The 18,959-nt window shown below is 45.3% G+C and overlaps 1 protein-coding gene across 2 annotated transcripts in view; it reads right to left on the bottom strand.

The window, feature by feature from the left end:
* The window catches only part of WNT9A (Wnt family member 9A), a 57,289-nt gene continuing 38,330 nt past the window's right edge, over window positions 1-18,959 (bottom strand). Inside the window, exons 3-4 of one of the 2 annotated variants that reach the window (XM_087766292.1) lie at window positions 15,395-15,657; window positions 1-2,942 (exon numbers count right to left, since the gene is read on the bottom strand). In XM_087766292.1, the coding sequence (XP_087622418.1) occupies window positions 2,469-2,942; window positions 15,395-15,657 (737 nt within the window). In that variant the 3' untranslated portion in view covers window positions 1-2,468. The remainder of the gene's footprint in view (window positions 2,943-15,394; window positions 15,658-18,959) is intronic. The other variant, XM_087766373.1, reaches the window with a different exon arrangement.

The raw sequence follows: 18,959 nt of genomic DNA, 5'->3' as shown, positions 1-18,959 counted from the left end.
GTAATTCAGACCCAAAAATCCTCATGTTTTGAGCAGGTTTGGATCCGGCCTTACTTTGGAGGGGAAGAGCTATTCTAGCACACACACAAAAATGTAACAGTGAGTTTGCACATATGTGTGAGAGAGAGAGAGACAGAGGGAGAAAGAGAATTTAACATAATACCACATTGAAACCATAAGAAGGTCCTTCTGAAGGGCTTTACAATAAATAAATGTTCGTTCAATATTTATATATATATATTTACGTGTCAGCGTGTGTGTATATATATACACACATGCACACACTGAATAATAGGTTTCTAGTCAGTTTATTTTTTAAACCATTAGATAAACTGCTTGTGGGTGACTTTCAAAGCGGTGCATCTCCCAGAAGCTGCGAGACCTTCCTGCAAACTGTCTGCGTCGAACGCATCAACGCGCATTTGCCGTGGTGGAAGGAACGAACACCATGTGTGCATTCCTCCTTTTCCAGCACTACCCCAACCTCCGGAATTGTACAGCAAATAAGCAAACATCAAAAAAGAGACAGTACGCTTCACTTTGCAGGACCATAGCGCTATTAACAGTAACCTCCTGTCCCTCCCCATGCCCCCACCTCAAGATTTGATGCCAACGACCCAGGCTGGACTGCAGGTATTTGTTAACAAGGAAGAAAAAAAAAAAAAAATCTTTTCTTCTCCCAGTAGATGCACATGAACAGCTTAAATATTAGTGGCTACTATTTGGGGAAAAAAATTTTTAAAAAAAGAAAAAAATTAAGAAAAGAAAAAAAACTTGAAAAATAATGGTCCTTCTTGGAAAACTGTTTTTGCTCTGTTTTTGCTTGACTAACATCTACTACTGCTTGAAAAAATCCAGCCAGCTTTCCTCTTTCGAGGACCAGGTCTCATATAAAACTGGTGGAAATTGCTACTACTGGACCAATCAAAAATTGCTACCAAAAATAAAATAAAATGCCCTCCGCTCTCCAGTGTTTCCTTAGAAAGCTTCGTTGAGGCATTCACTGGCTGCTTCAAATCCACTTTTATATGACTGAAGGATATTGCTGCATCAAGTCCTGGATTGTAAGTATCCTCTTCAAAGGAAAAACAAAATGCTGAAGGTTGTCATCTAGTTCACAGCATCAGAGCGATCTACCACTGCAGTCAATTTCTGGCGTCTCTGGCCACTTGATAGTTTGTCTCTTCATCGATTGGTTTTTCCAAATTCAATAGTTGGTTACCATTTAGCAGTTGTATTTTTAAAATACAGTTCTCAATCTAGTGGTTAAAAAAAACCAAAACCTTAAGGTCATAGGGTTTACATACAGCTTGTGTCATGTACCACTGCCATGGTTTAGAGTAAATGGAATGATGACCTAGTAAAAGAAAAGTCAACTCCTCCAGAGGTCTGATCCAGTCCAAAATGGCTGCTATACAATGCAAGACAGCACTGTGTTCCAAGATGCACTGGAATTTCTCTTGTCCTACTCAGAAACAGACGTCCAAAAGCTGGCATAAGACTAAAAAGTTCCAGTTCAGATTTCTGAAGCAGTTACCACAGGGTGAATTTGATCAACAAGAGGTGGGAAGAGGAGAGAAAAATAAATCATGCACAAAGTGAAAATAAAACAAAAGTATCTAGTGGTTTTTAAAAAAAAAAAAAAATTAAGACAGCGATAGTGCTAAAGAAACTGTATTTGAAGACATTGTTTTAAAAAAGAACACGTCATTGGACTGAAGAGGACAGGCACGTCTGGTTTTCTACTGTCTTCCCAACCTCTTTCTTGGATATATTTCTGTCTGCAACATGGTGGACCCAACATTTTTTGAGCTGTATTTGGTGATCAAAGCATGTGGATACGGAGCTGTCGTTTAAAAGCTTAGCCTCCCAGTGGGTCTCTTTGTCAGAGCCTTGTTTGCTCGATGTGCAGAAACTCCACTAGAGGAACCATCAGGGCTGTTCCTGCTTACCCTACACACCTCTCTCCAGTTTTAGAAAGGGAAATAAATGACCGCTTCCCGTACCATTGCATTCAAAGTGGAAAGATCTTTCTTTCATATCTGCTTAGCTCTCTAAGCAGTTGGGTAAGCTTCAGGAATAAAGTAGTATAGGTTATTTATGCCAAAGAGAATATGTTAGCCCAGGAGTTCATGGAGGACTGGTGAAATGATCAAGATGTTCCAAGGATGAATGATCCGTCAAACTGCATGGATGACTAAGGTGAAGGCCAGCTGGTGTCTAACCCCAGTGTGACAGGCACTTATTTCCACATGGTTGGACCTCATTAAAATTCAGTCTACAGGAAAACAAAACAAAACAAAAACAAAACAGCAACACAGCTGGGTCACCTGTACCCTACAAAGTGCTTATGTCTCAACATAGCTTTCAGATCCCAGAAGGTCAATCAAACCCTGTTTGTCTCCGTATGTAGTTCTCATAGATCGCCATCGCCCGTCACCAAGGGTTGCCATCAAGCAGAAGATGCATCAGTCTTTGCAGGTGTAAACCTCTTCTCTCTGGGTGCATTGCTTGCATTCCACATAGCAGCACCAACGGACCTGGCACTGGCACGGACGGGTGACCACCCGGCTCTGCGTATTGTGCCCTCGCCCGCAGCAGATGCTGTCACAGTTCTTGTCTTTGTAACATTTCCTTCCCGAAGTCCCAGGTGAGTATCTACTCATCATACAGAAGCTCGGGGAATCGTCAATGTAGACAAGATCCGTAGTCCTTGGGATTTGATCACTGTGACCAGGGATGGACTTCTTGGGTGGGGAGATGTCTCCTTCCCCTGTGGCCTCATTAGTAGTGCTGCCCACTTTGAGCGATGTCTCGTACTTTTGCTTCAGCTGCTTCCCTATTTCATGGAATGGAGAGAGCTGCCTCCAGCACGTTCGGACAGTACAGGATCCAGATACACCGTGGCATTTACAGGTTGTCTCCACTCCAGCTTTGATGACCTGCAGACACATATGGCCCCAAAAGAAAATCAGTTATGGGGGAAGAACTCAAGACACAGAGCAAAAAAACCATTTGCTAGAAGACACTCCCGGAACACAAAGTTGATGACAATACAAAAGCTGTCTGTTGGGAGAGGACAGAAAATACACACTACAGGAAATACTTGTTTTAGAAGGGTCTCAGTTTCCAGGAATATGACATTCACCTGCCAGAATATTGCTTTATTGGCTAGTTAATGATACTAGTAAGGTGTACAAAGGCTGTCTGGTGCTGGCACTGGCACTCATCTACGTGGACAGAGTTCTGAGGCTGTGATGCAACTAAGAGATTAATACATATTTTAACACCTATTCATCTATTTTAATAAGAACAAGGAGATAAGATGTAACAAAAGTAGAAGGAGTTAGTTTAGTGAAGAGGGAGAGTGCTACCGTAACACACACAAACACACAGGCGGGGTGGCACATGCTCCAGAACATGAGCATGGACGGTAGGAACCTTCTCCACATCACCACACACAGGATACCACCTTAAACTCACACAGCTCCCAATTAGCAGCACAGGCTCGGTGGAAACATGGTTAAGCTGTGCTGTTTCCACCAGTAGTGACTGGGTATAGCATCCCACCCGGTTCACTTTGTGATTGAGGAAAAACCCTTCACGTAGCTGAAATTATATATAAAGTCCTCGAGAACAGCCTGAATTGTCACCACCAAAACCATCAGCTCCAAAAGCATCCAGGTAGCTTCTGCCTTTCCAACCTGTGTTCAGGATCCTATTCTGGAATGTGGCAGCATGTCCAAAAGGACCTGCCAATTTTTTTCTGCTAGCAACCAAGAAGCCTGCATGTGCTCTTAAAAATGAAGAGCGCCATTGCTTGCAGGCCAAATGCATGTTTAATGAAGCACATTTTGATGCAGGGTAAAGCCCAAGGCTGCCTCAGTCTCCTCTGTGCCCTCTCTTTCTCTGAAAAATTAAGATGTGAACAAATGGAAAACAGACCCCAGTGTGAAGGGTTCAGTAATTCCAGGTGCTTTAATGCAGCCCCCAGGATTTACTCTGCCTGTGGCACCAGCTGTAGGCAGCTTGGAAGGGGAATCTGGCTTCTCACACAGAGGGTTTCAAGGGGAAAAACATGAAATCTGGGTTGATGCTGCAGTGAGAAGCGTCCATCCCAGTGGGTTCAGCCCTCAGCCCATCAGGCAGTGACCCCTGGGGACTACAACATGGCTTGTGGCTGTAGAGAGGGGAGCAGCCCTCAGTTTTCAACCAGAGAAAGGATGTGGGGCAGTCACTCTGCAAGGAGATAAGGGGACTTTAAATTTTCAGTTCTGGCCATGGGAACAGACACCCTGCACTAAAGGCTGCACCATCTGCCCCATCATGAGCAAGCAGGAGCTGCCCCACATCAGGAAGAGGAACCCTAACTGCTGCCTTGATGCTTCAGCAGCACCTCGGGGTGAGCGGATCTTGAGATTTGACCAGGCAAGACAGCGAGCAAGGTCACAAGTGTTTACAAAAAGCCTAACCTAGGGGTGGAAAAACCACTTAGCTAAACACCGTGTAGGGATTCTGGTGAGGGGATAAAGGGAAATGGCAGCACACAGGCATCCAGGGGCTGCTGCGCTCAAATGTTATCTACACAAGCCACCGTCCAGGAAGGAATGCATTGCAAGTTCAAATCCCAGGCTAGCATAAGTTCTGTAATGTATTGGCAGAACCTTCTATAAGGTGTTCTCAACTAGGATGGAAATGTGTATTTTATTCTCCCCACAAAAAAAGCAGAGCATTTATGAACAAGGTCTTCAAACTCAAGGTGGAAAAGAAAGGGAAGACCTTTAAACCTTTGGAAACTGAAGTGGATTATGTCCCCTCCACACCAGGACTCTCACATTAAACTTTGTGCCTACTTATGCCTCTTGACTGCAACTATCAATGGCAAGGTTTGGTTTCAAATCCTTTCTTAATTAGTTTATTTATTTTAATAGTCAAACACTTGCAGCGGATTTTTAAATGAGAAATTAGGTTCATCTCACAGATTCCTAAAGGAGGGAAATAACTTGTTCAAGATATCGGAAAGTAAATGTATATGTTTAATTTATTCCCAAAGCAAAAGAAAGTCAATCTCCATATAGGGAGGTGTCCAGATCTTGCCTGGGCACAGCTCTCTTCAGACCACCACAAAGCATAAATAGAGAAGGAAGAGCAGAGCCAGTGGAACCACAGTGTTCACATACGAGATGGAGTGAACAGAAAGAGAAGGTTATTTTCAACAGAAAAAGCAGCATGGGAAGGAGAAGCAGTATTGGGAAGAGAAGAAAGCAATGAGAAAGTCAATGGTTATTCATCTTAGAGAGAGACAAAGGTGGTAAGAGCCGCCCAAGTGCTGTAAAGGACCCCATACCCATAAACTGACTGATACTAAACAAAGGATCCTCTCCTTTTCAAATCAGACTGCAATAAAGATGCTTCGTGGCACAAAAGCATACCCATCTCCTCATAAACGCCATGTGAATGTTCTCCCCCACCTTCTCCAGAGATAGGTTTACACTTGGGAATCCTCCGTGGGCAACATGAGAGCAGACGCGTTATTTGGACAGTCACAGATAACCTGCATTTTGCCCACAGATTATAAACAGATATTTATAGTTCTAGTTCTCCCTTCCCCCCCCCCCTTCCCCAAAAATAGGTTACATTTTGACTTTAAATGGGTAACGTATAACCACCCCTTAAAATAGCAAGTTAGAACAGAGTCTGTTTTATAGAGCTGCCTCCTGTCAAGGTACTACTGAAAGTGCCCTTCCTTTGGGCATCTACCGTATCTGAAAAAGAGAAAAAAAAAAAAATCTCCCCCCTCTGCCCATTATGGCATCTTCCAACTTTATGGCCTCATGACAGCAGAGGACTGGCTCCAGTTCATTTTCTGACCATCCGGTTCTTAATTATTTGGCTGCATGAGTCCTGCTGAGCACCATGTGCAAATGTGCAATAGGTCATGGACTCAGAATTGGGGTCTGGCCCAATCCTGATATTACAGAGACATTTTTAGAAAGACACTATGCATAATACGGCCTTCAGCAAAGCCTGGCCAATGGTCACACTTCATTCCTGTGACAGCCAAGACCTTTTCAAATGCAATCCAATAATACACAGTAGCATTCAAACAAGTGACGGGTTACAGAGAGAGATGTGTTACTGCTTTTAGTACTCAGCTGGGCCGGCTTGGTTAGGGGCTGTTACGCTTTGCATGCCAAAGCGTCTAGCCAACTCTGCAAGAAATCCCACAATGTTAGACAAGAGCGTACAGAACACATTTCAACACCGAGAAAAAAACCACCCTCACCCATACTGTCCCTCATGTAACGTCACATTTCACTGGTTGTCCAGAAGTGAGAGCTGAGTTCATGTGAAACAAAGCTCCTATACCTGATTTCACGCGCAGACCATCAGCAAACTGGGCAAAATTGCTGAGATACTTGCAGAAGGGCTACACACTGCAGTCATTCATCAGTTCAGGCTTTTCTCACCCCTTCGACTTCCCCCAACCTATTCACATCTGCTCCACCTGGAAAAGGAGACGACCACCATTGTACAGGAGATGGGAAAGCAAGAAACCAACAGGAATTGGCTCAGCTGGTAGACACGCTCCTGTGCACAGGCTTGGCTGGATTTAGAGCTGGTTGAACAAGGCATAGTCATGAAATGAAGGAAGGGAACCTGGACACAGGGCTGTTCTCATCAGGAGGCACCTCTCCAGAGGTCAGTGGGAGAGCTGACCTTGCAGGTGCAGTATATCCAAGGCATCCACATGGGGCTGGTAGATAAGGCACAACGCATGTTGGAAATCCAGATCCTGATGGATTGGCAGCAAACATTGTCAGGAACAGGCATGTAGGTTTAGGCACCTGAATCACACCATCCAGCCAGGGTTGACCTCACTTAGGCAGACGTTTGAGTTTAAATATCTACATTTGAGAAACACCTCTAAACTCCCATCTGACTGAGTGGAGCCAAAGCAGGCAAGGGATCCTACAGTGAAGCAGACACCAGCACATGCTCAGCTGAACAGCTCTCCAGGCTCCACCAACTGTGCTGACCACATCTCCACTCACTAACAGGAGCCTAGGGACCCAGCTCACACAGAGGCACCTCAGTTTAGATATCTTAAACTGTGAGCAGAATCCCACCCTCTGACATGAATTCAGGTGCCTAAATATCAGCATCTAGTATTATTTGATGTACTGTAAAACATTGCTGCCCCTCCAGGAGAATAAAAGTCTCTCAAAGGGTACTAATGTGTATATTTAGGTAGAAGAGTCCTATTCTCTTTGTGTTTAAACAGTGACGAACAAAGCCCCTAATGAATCCCAGTCTGTTTTTTTTCCTGATCCACTTTTAGTTCCTTGTTAACCAGTGGCTAGGACAGCTTAGATATCATGTACTGGTAAACCAAAGCATAAAAGCTTTCCATTGTCTGTGTTCTTGTGAATGCACCAGTTCATGAAATCCAGCATGTGGATTTTCATATGGCCACTATACAAGTGTGGTGCATCCCAGCCACCCCATAAACCTTCTCCTTGAAGGGCCGGGAAGGGCTCAAGAATGTTATGAGGCAGCTATAGTAAAAATCCTAGAAAAATTTCTTCCCCAGCCAACCTCCCCTGCTGCTGTCAGTCACGATGCAGCTACTCAAGGCGATGCGTGATGGAGAACTGCTGCCTACAGGCCCCTAACCACCCACGAGCCAAAATGAATCTTGGCAAAGCCCTTCTGTTTCCCGTCTCATTCCCTGGCTTCCACAAAGACCTTCCCCCTCTTGTTGCAGGCTCCTGTCAGAGACACTTAAATCCACCTCATTCCTCCAAGAAGCAGAGCAAGACTTATCCAAGTCAGCAGGTTGCTTGGAGCAGTGCTGGAGAAACCTTGCCTGGTTGGGCCCTGGGACAAATACATAAATGTCTAGATCGTGCTTTCAAACGTGGAGGGACTTCCAGTTTTTAAAAATAAAAACTTAGCTTTTATTACCAAAAAAGTCTAGGGCACACGAGGCAGAATAAGACTTTAACACAAGCTTATCATTTCAAGGGCCAGAGGTAGCTCCTGCTTTCTTTGCAAAGCACATCACAGTTCAGAGTCTGATCTGCCTCCATCCTACATAGACTTGAACTTCTCTTGAACACAGACGGCCTCACCACTTATTTAATAATCATATTTCATCTACACCATGGTAAGTCACCACATGCATGCTTCTATCTTGTCACAGATGTGAAGCAAAATGTATTCACTTAAATCCAAAGCACAAAACATTTCGTGCTCCCCATGGGCTGAACACCATAGCTACCACACATTAGAGTCATAGCAACTCAGGAGTAACAATGCAAGTGTGCATTTGAATCCTCATTGTGTCATATGCTGTAGAGAGCTTCTACCATGAAAGCAAATTGAACAAAAACAATCAGTGGATCAAGGATAGCAACATACATTGAAATTATGTCCTCCTATCTTCCTCTGAACAAGCACCTGGTCTTGTAGTCTCACAAATAGGAGAGCAGTTTGGGAGGAAAATAAAGCTCTTTGAGGAAATTAGTTTGACTTAGGAACACAAACTCTCATTGATCTTGTTGTGAGAATACCAAATACTGACAAAGGCACAAGGAGGAAAACAATTATGATAGAGCAAGACTGACCGTCTTTATTGGTGCTTGCTGCTTAGAGGAAATTAGATAGCACTGCAGGACCGCCTGCCCAAATGGCTTTACAAGAGCCATAGGGAAAAGGGATCACAGCAGAGCATTGCTATGCAACATGTAATCCTTCCTCACAACAATGGTTTGCTACGAAGCTCAGACTAAGTGCCCCCGTAATGATCAGTCTCAGACATGCTGCAACACACAATTTCTCAGTGTTTTAGCTGAAACACTGAGGACAGATTCCCATTCATTCCCAGCTGGGTCACGGGGCTCTGGCGGTGGTTTTCAGACAACTCTTGTCTGGGCAGCAGCAGTCCGAAGCGGACGCGCAGCCGTGGGAATTCCTCAGTTATAGCTCCGCTGTCGTCATGGCTGGTCTGCGGCTCCAAGGCTTCAAACCATTCGCTATGGTTTGGGGGAGAAGCGGGAGCAGATGAACCTCCTTAGAGCCAGTTCATCCAGGAAAAAGTCTGCCCTCGTCTTACTTCAGAAAGGGCTTTGGGATGCTTCTTTATAAATCAAATCTCTTCCATCCTCTACATACATATTTAAATAGGCTTAGTTATTCTCTCAGCTCAAGTATTACTGTTTGTTTGGACAGCAGCCATGGTCCCCACTTCTCCACAGTGCCCAAACGACTAGAAGACCAGACTTGTTCCTTAACACTGGCCATTGCCACTGGGTGAATTATAAAAGTTTCACAGATTGTTAGAAGTTTTCTTTTCTTGTGTTCCCTTCATTTTTTCCTTCTGTCTTGTTAAAAAAAGCCATTCTTTTGAGCCTGTTCTCAAACTTTTTTTCAGAACAGTTTTCCCTTTCTGCTACCCTTCCTTCTTCAAAAATATGAACACTCATATTTTAGTGAAATATGCATTAAAATACTAACACTTAAACATAGAATAACATAACCCTACTTTAAATTGAGAACATGAAAAGTATTTTTTCTCCTTCAGTATTCCTAGTGTGCTTCACATGTTAAGAAAGCTCCATATATACAACCAACTTCAATTACTTATGGGACACAGCAAGAAATTTTTTTCCAGAGTGTTGATTTCCAGGCCTCAGGAAGACTTTGGCTGAGCCAATCTCAGCCTGAAAGGAGGGGAAAATCCAGCAAACATGCTTATGCATTCCTACCCATCATAACCTGGAGCAATTAATACTAGTGGTGGCCCTGCAAACTGATCGGTACATACAAAGTCAAGAGCTAGTCTCAGAGATGCTGCTATTTCCTAGGTTTGATTTGTACCTCGGTAAAAGTGTGATGCTAGATTTCTCACTGCAGATTCACCCCCTAAAGAACCTGCCTAAAGGATGCATCATATCTCTTTTTTTTCTCCATGCACCATCTCATTAGTATTAGTAAGCTCATTGATTTGTCTCATCAAAAAGAGCAGTTATTACACTTTTTGAGGGTGCAGAAAAACAGAGGGATTAGCATTTAAGCTCGCCTGTTCGACAAACTCTGGAGTTTGACAGGAATCATGTTTGCTAGTAGGAACTCTATGAGACATGATGGGCAGCGCTTGTAAACACTGTCTCTGCAACAGGAGACAGGGTGCAAGTCTCTGCTTTGCTACGCCTGTGTGTGACCTTTAGTAAGTCACTTAATCTTTCTGGGTCTCAATTTCCCCTCTGTAAAATGGAGATACAGAAATGAAGAGGGTGGTATGCTCTGATAACATGTTATGTGATAGCTCGTGAAGTTCCTCAGACAGATGATAGCTGGGCAAACATCTACCTGATATGGAGAGTCCGTCTCCAGCACAGGAGGCACGCTCAGCCTTTGAGATAGATCCCTGCCAGCACTGCCGAAGGGGAAAAGCCATTCCTTGCATGGACTTCCAAAACAAGCAAGTCAACAGCAAGGAAAAGTCCATGCACCACCCACTATCGTCTCCAGAGCATCCCATATGGTTTCAGAGATGTAGGCATAATGTGTCTCAGGATGGGTCTGGACTTGAACCCTACAGCAACAAGGGTGACAAGGATCCTTCAGAAACGTGCATATAGTCTGCACAGACCAAAACATATGGGTTGATATTGTGTAAAAACAATTAAGGAAGCCTGATGAAGGGAACCAGTTTCAAAAGGGAATATTGTCTATATTGTCTAAAGAAAGACCTTGGGGGGGGGGGGAAGGGAATTTTCTTGTTCTTCATTTCTCCATAGTTTTGCACTAAAACACTCCTGGCTCTCAAGGAGACTGTGGTTATACCCCTGACTTCAGGGCCCTGAAGGCAAAGGCTTGCTTGTGTCCCTTCTTCTGGAAGGATAAAGGGAAAAGGGAATGAGAACATGACAATTTTTTTTCTTGGGTAACAGCAGGCCCCTTTAATAGTGCCCCTTGGATCTGTAAGACATGCTTGACCAGACATACCTCTGGAAGAGGTCAGCGCTCCTGGGATTAAGAAACTTAGCAACGCTCCAGAGAGGGAGTTGGAAAGTCATGTTTAATGATACTTTGCTGAGAAACTGGGCAAATTTAATTAAAACATCACTTACTCAAGCCCAGTGGAACTAATTGAGTGCTCTAATATTCCGACTTTTCATTAATGGGTTACAAAAGAGGGCTGCACTTGTGTGTACAAGGGGGAAAGAAGGGGGGAGGATATAGAGAAGAAGAGAGCTTTAGCAAGGCTGCCTGTGCTTCATTTAATATAACCAAGAAACTTCATTGCTGGCAACGAAGCTTTAATACAGTTGACTTCTCTCACCACCACCAACCCCCATCCCCTTGACATACACACATCTCCCCCCCAACACACACCCTCTCCACCCAAGTCCCCTCTGAAAGAATAGCTGAATGAGCGAGAGTAGATTTGGCAAAGGGAGGGAAATTGCTTTTTTAATAAGTGGTCTATTCAGACCTCTTACTTTTCAATAAAGAGAAGGCTGGAGAAGTCCTGGTCTAATTACCTCATCCTCACACTAGACAAGCTTGCCCTTTCATTAGCTATTGAGGTCATATCATATAACTTTGTGAGCCATCATGGGCACAACATGTTCAGTGATTATTTCATTGGTGGCGGCAAAATTACAGTCGGCCCATCAAGGTTGTAAAAAACAGAAGTAAAATAATAATTAAATGAGAACTTCTACCAAGAGACACTAAAACTAGGCGGGATAGGATAATGTCACCCTCGCAGAAATACGTAGATTATTTACTAGCGTGACACCATGGAGAAACTGCTGTGTTGACCAGAAGGGTATAGGGTTGGTTGCCAAATTAGTCAATTAAGCACAGGTCCTTTTTTTGCTGGGTCTCAAGGGACTATTTATCCATTTTGCCATGGTTGGAAGTAATTAGATGGGAAGGATTATATGTTGTTAAGAATCAGTGAGAGACCACCAAGCTTGTACTATATCTTTGATAGATATTCCTCCACTCCCTCAGCAAATGCACACATGCACTGTAAGTATACCAACACAGGCTCCCGTAGCAAAACAAAATACTGGAAAAGAAAGCCTTCATCCATTCCCAGCCCAGTCCAAAGCAGTCTGTAGTATAGCAGCAAAGATTTCGGTTCATGCATGTATGGCTTCACTAATAGACAAAATCTGTGGTTTGGTTAGAGGAAAAACACAGTGGGTGCCGAGCAAGAATTCAGGAGAAGTGGCTTCAGTCTCCTGCTCCCTTATCGGCTTGCTGCATAACCTTGCGAAAGGCACTCAGTTTGCATCTCAGCTCCTGCTCAAAATGGCCATAATCATCATCTTTTTGGAACCCACGTGGACATACAACACATTAGAGGCCATAAGAGTATCTCAGTGAGTGCTCCAGTTCAAAATTGTTCAGTTCCAAAATGGAACAAATCAAGGCTATCTGCACTCCTATATTACGTTTGATTCACATCAAATACCTATGAGTTATTGCCCAAATAACCAAACTAGGTTAGTTCAAAGTGGTTTCAGACCGTCATAGCCACTAGGTTAGCATCTCTTGCTAGTCAATTGTTGGAAAGTCTGTAAGGCAGCACTTAGTTGATGGACAGCTTCTTTGGAGAAACACAAGTAGAGGAAACATGCTGAGTTTCATATTTAACGCACTACCTTAATCAAGGAAAATATCAACAGATTCAGCAAGGGAACCTAGTACTGCCTGCTGAGCAACTCATCCTCCACCAACACTGCACTGACAGTGGGACCAGGAAGAAAGCAGCAGATTGAACTTGATATTAATCTACACCCAGGTGTAAGCAATGTCAGAGACAATCCATCAACCACACCAAGAATTTCAACACTCAGACTTCAAATCAGTTTCAATAATTTGAAGCCTTAAGCAAGCTTTGCAAGTTCTGACCTTGCAATTACAAAGCCAGCTTGGGTCCTCATGTCCAACTTCAACATCTCTCATCGTCTCATCATGACACTGTATTGTGCCAATGGTTTAGGTCCACATATCCTGACTATATAGATAAATGTTCTCCTGATCATGAACCACCATCCTCCTAAAAGCTTCCTTCTCAACGTATAGTTCACTTGTTCTCTGCCTGGCTTCATGGTGATGTTGTGAATCTGGTGGGCTGCTTGGCTTGTCTTTCAACCAGACTAAGGTACAATTATTCTAGGAGCATAAACAAAGAAGCCATTTCAACTGCTGCTGCAAATAGGCAAGGAAAGCTGTCAGACAGCAATACCAACTCGACAGACACGGCGTGTTCCTATTTTTGTCCACCCACTGGATCACTGACCTGCAGCAGAGGTCTTTGACTTGGATTGCCATGAGGGCTCTCAGTGTCTGGACAACCGTCACAACTGTTACTCAGCTGTTTAGCTGCAGATATTATGCTAGTGCTTAGAAATCACTGCCAATGACCAGAGCCTGACCGTGCCAAGTAAAGTGGAGGCAGAGGATGCAAGAGAGTCCTTGACATCTCCCCATCCCCTGGGAACTAACTCACAGTGGCATCAGGACAAGAAAGTGCAGGCAGAAAGGGGAGAGTCACTCCCTCCGGCTCATCCTTGGAGTTTCAGTTTGTTTAGCTCAAAGTCACATAGACAGTGTAGAGCAGAGATGACAAATAAGGACACCTAACCTAAATCCAAGACTGAGTCTCAGCCATATGGGCATCCTGACTGCAGCTGCTGGGGTGGACAGCACTGGGAGTTAGATCAAGTCCCTTGGGAAACTTTTTTAGCCCTACCACTGCTGGAGGGGAGATATTCATGGAGTTACAAGAACATGTCAATGGCACCTAAAGCCACAGCCTTGCAGGTTTTGACAAGATTGTACTATATGACTCTGGAAAGGGAAGAGAGCAGGGACATCTCACAGTAATCTCCAGCATGAAATCACAGCCTCCATGGACAACCTTCTCCATTTTTAGTCCCACCTGCTACACAGCTGACTCCAAAGAGTTGGGACAGGCCCTTGGGAACAACCGATCACAAGGATTAAAACAAATTTCATCACCCTGCAAAGCCTGTTTCACACACCAAAGAGCTGCAACAGGAGTTCAGGGGCACTGAGCCTTTTAATCCAGAGGCAGAAAAGCTGTCAGACAAAGCCAGACACCAGCTAAATCCAGGATATTTCTAATCCTGATCTCAGCACTGTCTAGAAGCATCTGGTGGTCAGGAGAGGGGAAACCTTTTGCTGGCCAATACTCACTGGTGGCATTCTCTGATGCCCCAACTCTGTCGCGAGGAATGACATTTTGTGCATATGCACAGGAACAACTGAGCTGGGGTGGTGATTCCTAGAATGCACAACTGGCTGGGCTGCATTTGCCTGGGAAACTAGAGACCCAGGTCCCCCATCCCAGCCCCAACCCTCCATCCAATCACACTGACAATAACAAGGCTCGAAGGCTATTTATAACCTTACAGTATGTCCCCCTTCGAGGTTGGTGCAATGAAACACTGATCCTAGGCACCTGTGCTGGCCAATCTGAGGGATTTTCACGTTCAAGCAACTCTAGGCTAGGTACAGCCAAGCAGATTATGGGAGAAGATGGAAAGCCCCTTCCTTTCCCCTCTCTTGCTGGAATGACCCAGCAATTGTGGACACTTTGTCCTTTACATCAGTCCTGCAGGGAGGCCCCCAGGCAGGAGGGTAAAGCCTCAGGGAAGGAACATGGGGTAAAGAGCAGAAAGCCTTCCAGCTGAGAGGATAAGGACAAGAAAAGAAAAAAAAAAAAAGGAGGGACTACACACCCAAGCACTGTCAGCTGCAAACGCAGCAGCTCTAGACAGAGTGGAAGGCTGCCAGAAAATAAGGCTGAAGGGACTTTTAGGACTGAGGTCAGAGAGAAATATCTCCACCCTGGTTCCCTGCCAGGTGTCTGGCCAGCTTTAAAGAAACCTGGCTATAGAGATACTATACTGTCCATGCTCTACTGAATACTGCAGGAAAAGCATCCCTCAACCTGTCTTGCAGCAGCATAAATCCCCTCCTCCCTGTCCTGCCTCATGTAAGCCTGGAGAACCTGCTTTTCCATCCCTTTGCAGTGGAAAAGAGAGGGCCCTCTCCTCCCTGTGGAAAACCAGCAATCTTTCCCCCCAGCTCATGTTTTCTAGACCTGGACAGTCCCGATTCTTTCCCTCTGGTTTCCCTCTAATGGTTTTGCACAACTCTTGAAGCACAGTGACAAAAACAGGGCATAGTCCCATAATTGAGACTCCACTCCTCCAGCAGAAGGATCACTCCATGTGTTTTGCAGCCAACACTTCTGTTTCCACACTCAAGTGCAGTACCGCATTGCCCTCACAAACCCCACAACGTCTTGAACCCCCACCCCGAGCAGTCTGCAACGCACCTTCATGCCCACAAGGTTATTGTGGAAGTCCACCCTGGCTCGCAGGTCCTTGTTGGGCTTCCTTCCCAGGAACTCCTTGACGAACTTGTTGCTGTATTTCAGGTTGTCACCGCAGCCACCCCACTGCCAAGCCTCACGGTTCTCCAGGTCAGGGGCCTCGTCGCAGGTGCAACGCTCCATCCGCCCTGCGCTGCACGCCTTGGCCATGGCATGTGTCAGCCCTGCGGAGGAGATAGCATACAAGAAGGCTGTCTCCTTAAAACCTGCAGGGGAGAGGAAGAGGTGGCTTTAATTGCAGCTAAAGCAAGGATTTTTTTTTTTTTTTTAAAAAAAGAGAAAATAGACACAAAACCCATTGTGAGAAGAGTTTGAGCAACGTCAAAGCATGGCAAGCTCTACACACATCACTGATGGTGGAGAGGGACACATTGGAGAGCAAGGAATGATGGACAGAGGTGGCACAAGCCAGGATTCAAGAATGCAAATGAAATCTGGCCAGCTCTGTGGCGGTCACTCTGCAGACAGTCTCTCCCTGAAAACAGAAAGAGGTGAGGAAGAGTTAGACAGGCCATGGACGTACCATCACCATGGTACAGCAATACTGCTACCAAGGGGACACCAAATAGCAGGAACCCAGCATAGACTTCCTGTCTGCTGGTTGGGACAGAAACCATGAGCGCTTCTTCGTTTTCCCTCTCCCCCTGAAAAAAAAAAATCACTGGGTCCTAAGCCAGTGCAACAACATTGTTAACAGAAGGCACCTGAGGGCTGGGAAGCACACGGCAGGCCAGCCTGTCACCCAATGCAGCACCTCACTCAAATGCCTCAAAAAACAGTTTACACCTCAAACCTTTCACACACAACCCTTTTTTTACACCTCCATGCTCACCTGCAGGGGTGCGACAACATCCGCTCCCCCAGATAGGTAAACTGAGGCCCAGAGAGACCCATGATTTTGATCCAAATGATAAAAGCCAGAAATAAAAAGCAAACATGCCAGTATTTATAGCTCCTCATTCTCTGGCTATGGAAGCCATAAACGACTGCATATTTGAGATGCAATTCCAGAACAGCTTTGGACCCGACTCAAGAAATCCCCCACTCAAAAATAACACAAGTGGATGGTGACAGTAGTGGATATATCTGTAAGCTGGTGTGTCAACCAAGGACATGCAGAGACACTGCCAGGTCATTTTTGGAACTGTTCCTTGGGAGGTTCAGGGTAGTCCAAGCAAACTCATGGGGCGCTACCCTGGCCCATCCCCAGAGCCTGCCTTCCCAAAGCACTCCCAGGTGCACGATGCTGAACTTCAGCAGCAGACTGATGAAAATCCAGTCCAGGAGACTGAGGTTTGGTCCTCCCAAGGGGACTGACTCAAACCAGACTGTGGTGGGAATTGTCTGACCATTCTACTGCTCACTTGGAAAAGAAGAGGAGGAACATTTCCCTCACTGGAAGGAAGGTTAAAATAAAAGAGGCTCAGCTCCACACTCACTGATGACACCATAAAGAGTGGTCAGGGTTGAGAAACCAAACTTGGGATGTTTGCCATCTTTGTTTTCTCCCTAAAGTTAGACCATGTCCTCTGGCACCGCAGAAATATCTTCAGTGTTGCGAACATGCTTTACTTAACTCACACCACAAAAACTCATAGGTGTGCAGACCACCAAACTCCTCTGGATAGAAAGTGCCTTCTAAGCAGCTTTCATCTTGTGTAGGCTAGATCAGCTTTTTCTAGGTTACACCCTAGGTCAGACTGCCCACGTGCCTGTCAGTGGGATGCCACTCTTAAAGAGATGCTCCCAAGCCTCCATGCTCCTGGGTTGTAGAATTGGCCTCTTGCCACCACTACTACTTGTAGTATGAAATGGAGAGCTACCAGTGTGCTAACAGAAGGTCCTCGATGGAAGAGGGCATGCAAACTCTCCTCTGAGAGTCTGAGATGCTGCAAATGGCAATGAACAGCCTGGATGTGGTCCAGTTTAGTAGATAGCCCAGATCTGCAACGCGCTTGAAGGCCTCCTGGTTTAAAGCACTGAATTCAGAGCAGTTGTGAAATCTCAGCAGAAAGTCAATGCCATGCAACCACAATGCATACCAGGTTTGACAGAAAGCCAGGATGAATGGTTCATTTGCCAGATTCTCCCTCTCCATCAATCTCCCCATCAGCTTCAGCTCTGTTCCTCCCATTCTGCATCACTGAAAGCCTCACAAATTCCCAGTGCCCATCAGCACGGGTATCATCTCCCCCACAGGCAGCTCAGGCAGCTTCCAAGCAACTCCATGTGACATTTGGCTCTGGCCAGATTTAAAGCCATCTCCGCCATGCACTATTTGATTGCACCAAGATACGTTGTAACAAGATAATGAGCTTTAAATCAATGCAGGCATTCTAACCCCCAGTGCATCGACAGCCTGCCATCAACGGCTATCCAGTTTCAGCCATTTCCAAAATTGTTTGCGAGTATCCAAAGAGGATAACAAGTCCCTTAAACAATCCCCCCTTATTTTAAGAAACAGGCTGCATCAGCCCAAGTTGCAAACCAGCAGCCAGGCTGTTCGGGTGACCAAGTGTAAAAATGGAGGGAGAAACTTTCCTTAAGCAAAATGTAGGGTTTTTTTGCCCCCCCCACCCCTTTTTTTTTTCTCTCCTTAAAAAGCTGCAACAGTCCTGGAGGAGAAGCAAGCCCACAATTATATATTTTAATAGCTGTCTCTTAGTGGGTGATACATGTGCCCCTTTGCCCTGGGGTATCACTTGCTGCAATGCTGAACCAGGAACCAGCAGCTCCTGGAGAGGAGGGGAAAGATTTACAGGGCAGTGTGTTATGCTGCAGGAACAACATCTGAAGGATTTACAGTGTCAGTGGAGAGCAGAGATGTTGCAGGGGCATAAAACACGGAAGAATGAGACAGCAGGCAGAGCCTTGCAACCCTCAGAGCTACCATTTATTACATGGGGTCCTGACAAGGGCAGAGGGTTTCTCGGTGGTGTTTGAAGGCAGCTCAACTTCAGGCTGCTTTGAAATCCCCCTTGCCAAGGGCTGCCCGTGGGGGCAGGCACATCTGAAGGAACAAGCTGTGGCCTCCAGGTGTCAGCATGAGAAAGTGCTTGGCTTTCCCAAGGCGCCACTAATCCAGGGACTCCTCTGGCATGCAGGGATATTTTTAAATGTCTTGCAGCTCTTGCTGGACCTCTTGGGTTTCATAAGGACTTTCCTTGTTTCCACTGCAGTCAGTGACAGTGCATTAGTTAAGGCGCAGCGCTTCTGAATTACTCCTTCTCACTAACTAGCGAGTAAGTGCACTTTGCAAATCTCTGCTCTTATCTTTGAGCACATCAGACCCTGGGTTTCTAGGTCGAGCTGCATCGCTGAGTGTGGGACTTTCTGGAAGTCATTAAAGCCCTCGAGACCCATGCAAGCTATCTGTAAAATGGTCCGGGGTGCATCCTTAGCTTCAGTCCAGAAATAACTGGACTGTACTAAGAGGGTGCAGGAAACTGGACTATATGAGGTAGCACAAAGGAAGGAGATAAAAATACTACCTGCTCCTTGAATACTT

This window comes from Nipponia nippon, unplaced genomic scaffold (genome assembly GCF_047370975.1).
Source record: "Nipponia nippon isolate SJK-2023a ecotype South Korea unplaced genomic scaffold, ASM4737097v1 scaffold_1, whole genome shotgun sequence".
Classification (NCBI taxonomy): Eukaryota; Metazoa; Chordata; class Aves; order Pelecaniformes; family Threskiornithidae; genus Nipponia; species Nipponia nippon.
The sequence above is the reverse complement of the archived record's forward strand: the minus strand, read 5'-3'. Positions and strand labels throughout refer to the sequence as shown.